The sequence below is a fragment of the Trichosurus vulpecula genome, chromosome 2, assembly GCF_011100635.1.
Source record: "Trichosurus vulpecula isolate mTriVul1 chromosome 2, mTriVul1.pri, whole genome shotgun sequence".
NCBI classification, from domain to species: Eukaryota; Metazoa; Chordata; class Mammalia; order Diprotodontia; family Phalangeridae; genus Trichosurus; species Trichosurus vulpecula.
In genome coordinates, this window is record NC_050574.1 from 117,718,065 (window position 1) to 117,727,015 (window position 8,951).

Below are 8,951 nucleotides of genomic sequence, written 5' to 3' on the forward strand. Positions count from 1 at the left end.
TCAGTATTAGGGTAGCTAAAGGGAATATACATATATAGAGAGACAGAGGGCACAGGGTGAGTTGAATATGAAGGGATGATATCTAAAAAAATAAAATCAAATGAAGGGATGAGAGAGGAATATATCGAGAGAGGGAGAAAGGGAGAGATAGAATGGGGTAAATTATCTCACATAAAAGTGGCAAGAAAAAGCAGTTCTGTAGGAAGGGAAGAGGGGGCAGGTGAGGGGGAATGAGTGAATCTTGCTCTCATCGGAATTGACCTGAGGAGGGAATAACATACACACTCAATTGGGTATCTTACCCCACAGGAAAGAAGGAGGAAGGAGATAAAAAAGGGGGGATGATAGAAGGGAGGGCAGATAGGGGGAGGAGGTAATCAACAGCAAACACTTTTGAAAAGGGACAGGGTCAAGGGAGAAAATTGAATAAAGGGGGATAGGATCGGAGGGAGCAAAATATAGTTAGTCTTTCACAACATGAGTATTGTGGAAGGGTTTTACATAATGATACATGTGTGACCTATGTGGAATTGCTTGCCTTTGTAGGGAGGGTGGATGGGGAGGGAAGAGGGGAGAGAATTTGGAACTCGAAGTTTTAAAAGCAGACGTTCAAAAAAAAAGTTGGTTTTGCATGCAACTAGGAAATAAGATTTACAGGTAATGGGGCATAGAAATCTATCTTGCCCTATGAGAAAGTAAGGGAAAAGAGGATGGGGGGGAGTGGGGTGACAGAAGGGAGGGCTGACTGGGGAACGGGGCAATCAGAATATATGCCATCTTGGAGTGGGGTGGGAGAGGGTAGAAATGGGGAGAAATTTTGTAATTCAAAATTTTGTGGAAATCAATGCTGAAAACAAAATATTTTTTAAAAAAGAAAAAAGAAATTCATTTAAAAAACTAAAAAAAAATAATAAATAGAAAAGAAAATGAAAGATCGTAAGTGGGCATTATCTACCTTACAATGTTTTTGTGAGGAAAGTGCATTGCAAACCTTAATGTACTACAGAAATGAGTTTTGTTGTAACTTTTAATTCCTATATTATTATTCCTTTAAGCTTTCCAGGAACCTTTGGGCTCAGCTGGGATTTAATCAATAAATTACAGTTGAAGATGTGGCAAAGGCTTGTACTAGACTTCTCAAACATTAATGATAGTGGATTATAATTGACTTTGACAAGTACAGTTGGTTTTATAGAAGAAAACATTTTTCCCTTGCATGGTGGTTTTTATTTTTTTGGGGGGTGGGAAGGGACAATTTGTTGAGACTGCTATCAGTTCTCCTAATGGATGACAGTTGTCTCTGAATTATACAGTATCTCATTGATTTTGCAAACATTTAACCAGCCTGAAAAATGTCTCTTAAAAGCCTACTAAAAATGACACTGAAGTCTCATTTTTGCCTGTTGTTTCTAGCCCTCTATTTTCTGTCTTTGGTTTAAACCCCAAGGGCCCAGAGGCTTTCTTCGGTGTCTAATTGTTTGTGCACTAAGCTCCTTCATGTTCGGATGGCATGTTCATGAAAAAGCAATACTCCTAGCAATTCTCCCAATGAGGTAAGCAAACTTCACATCTCTTCCACTACCCCACCTTTATTCATATTGTTGTTGCCACAATTCATAATGAAACTATTATACTTGGTTTGATTTGCCTATTCCAAATATATACCTTAGATTTAGAACATACAAAGACAGACTTCTCCCAATAGTTAATTCACAGTTCATTCAATAATTCATTCAGCAAATACTTATTGAGTCTTTACTCTGTCCTTGGCATTCCTGGGGGATGTATGGAGATGACTAAGATGTCATCCCTGCTCTTAAGTAGCTAACAGCCTAATATGATGGATAAGATAAGAATACAACTATAAATCATAAGAGAAGTTCACACAGTGCTGCAAAGGGTTGAAGAATACAAAAAGTATCTGAGGTGGAGGAGTACTCAAAAGGCATTTAGTTTGATACCTTCCTACAAGCAAGCCTCCCCTAAGCAAGCTCCTCCTCCAGTGAGCTCTAGATGATTCAAGATGTATCACAGCTGTGAGCTGGGCAAGAGCTCAAAGCAGTAAGCTTATTAATGGACGGGGAAAATCTTCCTATCCTATTAACATTACACCTTCCATCACCCTAGTTACCCTCCTTTAATCAGATTCCAGTTTTCACATCATTCCTAAAATCTGATCACCAGAACTAAAAAACATATTCCAAATATAGCTTAACAAGGCCATAGCACAGTGGAATTATCAGCTCCCTTCTTCTGAACACTATGCCTATCTTAATGCATTTTAAGATCACATTCATGTTTTTGACTGCTAGGTCCCACTGTTAACTCATATGAAACAGTCAGGAGGGTAAAACTGTCATATCTTTTTCACATGAATTCTTATCTAGCTATACTTACACCAATTAATATTTACTGACAGAAGTGGGGAAGTACAAGGGGAGAAACCAAGTTGTAGACTGATCTACCAGTACAGGAATCCTGACCAAAAAGGAAATTTGGTTAATCTGGTATGGAATATTCTTGAATTCTTGCTGATCTGTTTACCATTTTTTTTACCTATAGTCTGAAGATTTTACCCTCTTCTAAACTTTTTGGAAAATTGAGCTGTTTCCCCCTTCAGGCACTATAGTACCTCTCGTATTCCCAGTTATTCAGAGGTCGCTGGTAGACGCCCAGAAATCGTGTCTCCAGTTTTTTCAGTACCTTAAAGTGTATTTCACTTATTTCTCATGGCTTCAGCTCATTCAGAGAAAGTTATCTTAGTTTTGAACTCCCGCTTCATCTCAGATTCCTGGCCTCCCTGTCTTCCTTCAAGTCTCAGCAGAAGTCTTGCCTTCTACAAGAAGCCTTTCTTGATCCTCCTTAGTTTTAGTGTCTTCCCTGTGAAATTATCTTCAACTTATCTTGTCTAGATCTTGTTTGTATATGGTTGCTTGTAGGTTGTCTCTATTAGACTGTGAGCTCCTTGGGAATGAGTACTGTCTTGCTTTCTTTTGTATCCCCAGCACTTAACAATACGCGTGACATAGAGTAGGTATTAATCAGTGCTTATTGACTTGACGGTTAACCATTTTTGTTTTATCCTTCCAAAGTTTTTTTTTTATCCAGTCTAAAGATCATTCATCTTGTTAGATTAAAACAGAAGTATTTTTGATCCTTTATATGCATTTGAAGCCATGGTTTTTATTTCTAGATATCTTCTTAGATATTAACTCCTATGGATTACTGATCTTCTCTGTGGATATTCTTCCTACATTGTGCCTGGTACTTTGTGTTACCTTCATTAACAGAAATGTGCAGGCCATTTTCTACTTCCTCTTCCATTTCCAGTTTATTTCTAATCCACCCTCTGCTCTCTCAAGTGGAAGTGAAGATTCAGTAGCCTTTGATCTGGTTCTGGCTGTGTCATCAACTTTCTAAGATAAGTCACTTAACCCTTCACTAGCTCTAAAATTCAGGAACCTAATGAGATAATGGATATAAAAGTACTTTGAATACTGTAAAATGTTATGCTGGGGTGAGGCATTATTTTCTGTGAGTGCATGTGGATAACTAAGGTAAAATTAAGCACATGTTCAAAATACTGTGAGGCAAATAAGGAAAAATATTGGCAACTTTCTATTATGGAAGCTTTGAGTACAGCATTCAGACACAGTAAAGAAGTTCTGTAGTGACGCATACTTTATAGATAAATAATATCTATGAAAATTGAGAATTCATTTGAGTTATTGATCCTCAGTATTCTGAAGAGGATTTATCCTATTTGTCTGTTAGTCTATCATTCGTCCCCACTTTATTCCCCATTACAGGCCCTTTGTTGCCTTCTTACCTAGACTATGCAATAACTTCCTGATTTGTCTTCCCATTTCCAGATTCTCCCCTTCAGTCTTTCAGAGGAGGGGAAGGTCACATCTGTCTTGTACATGCTGAGCTGGCTGAAAGCAGAACATTTCAAAATATTGAAGGGCTGTGTGCTTAGTGTGCCTTGCTTTCTGTTTCACAAGGGTTTAAATTAACCAGTGTGACTTTATCAATTTCAGGTTTCCCCTAGAGAGTAGTAGCACTGAGCTACTAGCGGCTAGAAATGAGTTCAAATCCTGCCTCTATCTCTTACTGCCTGTGTGACCTTTGGAATGTTGCTTAACCTTCCAGAGCCCCAGTTTCCTTGTCTTTAAAATGAGGGGATTGGACTAGGTGTCCTGTGAGGCTCCTTACGGCTCTGGAGCTGTGATGCTACGATAACGATGGGGTGAGGAGGGGAAGGGAAGCTTTCTCTTTGTTTTATAGATTATAGACAGTGGCCATAGAATTAGTTATCCTGTTGGCCTGTCATCTTGCCCATCCCCAATCCTGGATAGCCCTACCCAGAAATGTCAACAAGCAGCAATCTTTTTCTGGATTTTTATAACACTTTGTAACTCTCTTGTGAATCTATTACACTCTGCCTTGTATTACGTTTGTATGTGTGGCTTATTTTCCTTGTTAGATGGTAAGTTCATCTTGGTGTCATCCTTGATTATCCTCCTACCACCACACCCAACACCTTGCACAAGTTCTTAACAGTACAACCCAACAAATATTTACTAAGTGCTCGCTGTGTACAAAGCCCCATGTCAGGCATGATGGGGGGTGATAGAGAATACCAAGCTTCAATAAAGTGGCATCCTTGCTTTCTAGTAAGGATAGAGGCTGTAATAGACAATATTATATGATAAGTGCATTAGAGAGTTTAAAAAAACAAAGGTGGTTATTGGCCAAGGAGATCAGGAAAAGCTTCATGGAAGAGAAAGAGCAGGAAGTGGTAAACAGTCAGCAATCGGTAAATGTTGAATAAATGAAAAATAAGTATCCTGAACTTGTCGCTTACATTGAGAAAATGTTATCTTTGCATCACTCAACAGAAAGTAATGGCAACAACTCACATTGATTAGAGCATTTTAATTTATAAAGCGCTTTCCTCACAACAGCCATGTGAGACCAGCATTATCATCCCCATTTTACAGATGATGAAACTGCAGATCTGAGAAGTTTAAGTAAATTTAAGAGTTGACTCTAGTGAGTGTGGGGCCAAGATTCAAGACCAGGTGACCTGACTGAGTAGAACACTCTTTATTCACTTTCTTTAAAAGTGATTTGGGGGGATTGTTTATAGGACAGTTAATCAACATGAGAATTTTCATTCCAGCCTTTTGTCTGTGGGCAAGCCGCAAGATGCTGCGATTTATCTGCTTCTGACCACAACCGGCCATTATTCCCTCTTCCCATTGCTCTTCACAGCCCCAGGTAAGTGGGCTTCCTGCTTCTGGTGGTTTGACCACCCTCCATTTTGCAGGAAGACTCATTTCTGGCTTAATGATCTGTCTTCACTTAACATAAATGGCTAGTCCCGGGGCATTACAAAGAAGTCTGGCCACTGTCTTCAGTGGTGAATCATTCATTGCCTCTGCTGCTAGCACACCCTCTAGTTTACCTCTAACCTTTAAAACCTTGTACTCCCGTAGAAATGCATAATTAAAATGATAGTCATTGCCCCCATCCAGCACTGTGAAATGTACTTTATGAAAATCCTCTTTTAAAATCATACATCTAGAGCTGGGAGGCATCTCGGGCTGTTCAATCCAAGCTTCTGCAACCCAAAGATTTGCCCAGGGTCACACAAGTAGTGTCAGACAGAATTTGAACCCACTTCCTCTTGACTCAAGAGATAGTGTTCTTTCTACCATCTCATATTTTAGATAAAACAACAGTCTAGAGGGTAATTAAACCAAGAGTTCCATTTCTTGGTGATCAAAATTTAAACTAAAATGTTTAACTAGTGGGAGAATGGAAAAATGAGATTCTACCATGCTGGAAACTCCTTTTGCATCCTTTTCCTTATAAGGGTGGAGAGGGGTAAAATCTCTATGCAGCATCCATTTTCTGATTGAACAGAATCCCCCTGCCTTCCATTCATCAAGTAGAGGGTTTCCTGGTGACAGCTAAAGGAGCCAGCCACCATCCAGAGCGGTGTCCTAGGGCAGTGTCATAAAATCATGGTAAATTTTACTTAGACTATCTGTAATTATACTTATTATGTATACTAACAGAATATCTTATGAAATTATGTTGGTAGGGACAGTGTTATTGAAAGCATAGCTAGTAGTAGATCTATCTGTACTGGATCACTGTGTATCTAGAGCAATATTCCCATCATTGTATTGTTCTAGTGATTATAACAAATATCTAACTACCTAAACTAGTCTTTCCACCACTCAGAAATCTTCACCAGCTTCCTGTTTTCTCCAGAATAAAGTTCAGATTTCCTTAGTATTTAGATGGCAGCAACTGGGGGTAGGCGACAGTGGATAGAGCTCCAGGCCTAGAGTCAGGAAGACTTGAGTTCAAATCTGGCTTCAGACACTTACTATCTTTGTGACCCTGGGTAAGTCACTTAACCTCTGATTGCCTGACAAAATGGATTCACTGGAGAAGGAAGTGGCAAACCACTCCAGTATCTTTGCCAAAAAAATGGGGTCATGAAAAGTCAGACATAACTGAAATGACTGAACAACAACAAAAGCATTTAGAACTCCCACAATTTGGTAATACCCTGATTTTCCAGCTTTATCTTATCCCTCTCCTCTAGACCCCTACCAAAGGGATCAAAGCCCAACCAGAGGGATCTATTCTACCTGTGTTTTCCTGTTTCTAGCCTTGGCTAGAATGCCCGCTTTGAATTCCTGCCTGTTCTTTAAAGCTCAGTTGAAATGCTGCCGCTTCGAGGAAGCCTGTCCTGATTCCCTCTCTCCCAACAGTTACTGGCAGTTTTTCCCTTCGGAACTCTATAATACTTTGTTACCTTTCTAATGCACTCAGAATAGTATATTGTATATTCGGCTTATGTTTTTGTCTTATCTCTCCACTAGATTATAAATTCTTTAAGGGTAGAGAGCTTGCTTTTCTAAACTTTTTCTCTCTCCAAAAGTAGCAATATTTTATACACAGTAGGCATTTAATAAATGTTTATTGATGAATGAATGAATGTAATCTGTACTTTTGTTTTTTAGAATTCCCAATTAAAGTGCTACTCATGCTACTATTCACCATTTATAGTTTTTCATCACTGAAAACTTTGTTCAGGTAATCTAAAAAAAATTATTTAAAATAGTATTTACTTTTATGAAATGTGCTGCGTCTTAGGTGATTAAATTTATCTTCTCCCCAAATCAATACGTTATGAAGTAGGGCAGTTTTTAAGGAGAGAGTTTGGAGGGACGTGCTCCGTTAGTGAGTCATAGACTCAGCTGTGACCCACATCTATCAAAATTCACATTTCACTAAGTAGGGAAGTCCTTGTGAAACGAGGTGGTTCTGTCTGATTTAGTGTCCTCCTTCACCATAGCTCACTGCCAGCCCCCTTTTGGTGTCTCAGCAGAATTGCAGTAACCTGGGCTGAGGGCTGAGCAGTGTTTAGGATTTACTATTGAGAGTATTAGTCTGTCATCTGTTTTTCCATATGTGAAACCAGAGTCAACCTGGTGTTTTATAGAGAGCATTGGACTTGAAATGAGGAAAGCCAGGTGAGAGGCTTAGCATCAGTACTTGTGTGGTGCCTCAGCTTCCTTATCTGTGAAATGGGGATAATCAAGCTTATTTTACCTACCTCATAGCGCTCTTGTGAGGAAAGTGCTTTTTAAAACATTGATGTTTAACAATATACATAAATGTATGTTGTCATTTTCACAGACGCACAGAGTTGTATGGGAATCTTAGAGATTTAATCTAATATTTTCATTTTATAAAAGAGGAAACTGAGGCTGAAAGAGGGGAAGTACTTAACTGAGGTTGGTCTAGTGAGCCAAGGATTGAAGTGCCTAGAATAGAAGCCCTGGCTCCTGCCCTAGCTGTCTTGGTGCCACACCACACAGTTTCTCCTAATTTATTTCTCCAGACAATGGAGCTTGGAAATTTGAACTGGAAAAATATTCACTCAACTAGAGGGACAGCCCTAAACCAGGCTTTTTTTTTTTTCCTGTAGAAAAGAAAAACTTCTTAATTGGATGGAAACCATCTACCTCGTTGGCTTGGGGCCTCTGGAAATCTGCTGTGAACTTGTATTTCCTTTCACCCCCTGGAAGCTAAAATACCCCTTCGTGCCTTTGTTCCTGACTTCAGTGTATTGTGCAGCAGGCATCACATATGCTTGGTTCAGACTCTCTGTTTCAATGTTGCCTGGCCCTGCTGTTGGCAAGGCGAAGCTACAGTGAATAAAGGGACTGCTTGGATGACTTCCAGGCAATTACCTCATGGAAAATTAACCAGCATTCGAAAAAGGTTGCTGGTGGCAGAAGCCATTCATTTCAGTGGGTCCTGTTTTGAACATGTCTGCACTATTCTTCCAGACTACCCACTGATGTTTTTCATTACAAGAGGCTCTATTTTCTTTCTTTCTTTTTTTTAAATTAGAAAATACTGGTGTTGCCCACCACAGCAGCCTGATTGTCACCATGGTGAGAAGTCACTTGCCGTTCTAAAGCTATGAAACAGAAACCCTGCCTCCCTTAAAATTGTCTGTTGGAGAAATGCAGATTGCTGTGCTGAATATAAGTCTTGCTCAAGATAAATAATAGGTTCAAATCCAAACAGCTTAGTTATTTATAACCCACCAAATAATTGCTGTCAGGACAAAAAACATAATTACAACCACACACTGGGGGCAGATGTAAATAAAATAATACTTTATATTTCTGCTTTAAAGTTTTTGGCTCACTGACAGCTAGGTTTCCCATTGGGATACATATAAGCAGATGGTGGCCTAGTCGCACTGGGTACCCCTTGTTCTGGGAGTCCTTTTAAATGAAACAATAGCATGATACAAATGAAGGGGGGTGCTGTATGTGGCGGCGAGGGGGCTTTCTTAAATAAACTGGTAAGCCCGGAGAAGAGTGGCATGAAATAAATGGGGTCCAGTT

The 8,951-nt window shown here is 39.4% G+C and overlaps 1 protein-coding gene across 1 annotated transcript in view; it reads left to right on the forward strand.

Annotated features, from left to right (window-relative positions):
- ALG8 (ALG8 alpha-1,3-glucosyltransferase) overlaps nt 1-8,723 on the forward strand; it is a 45,535-nt gene extending 36,812 nt beyond the window's left edge. Inside the window, exons 10-13 of the mRNA XM_036746071.1 lie at nt 1,414-1,553; nt 5,186-5,283; nt 7,047-7,119; nt 8,018-8,723. Of these exons, the coding sequence (XP_036601966.1) occupies nt 1,414-1,553; nt 5,186-5,283; nt 7,047-7,119; nt 8,018-8,246 (540 nt within the window). The 3' untranslated portion in view covers nt 8,247-8,723. The remainder of the gene's footprint in view (nt 1-1,413; nt 1,554-5,185; nt 5,284-7,046; nt 7,120-8,017) is intronic.
- Nucleotides 8,724-8,951: the final 228 nt, after the last annotated feature.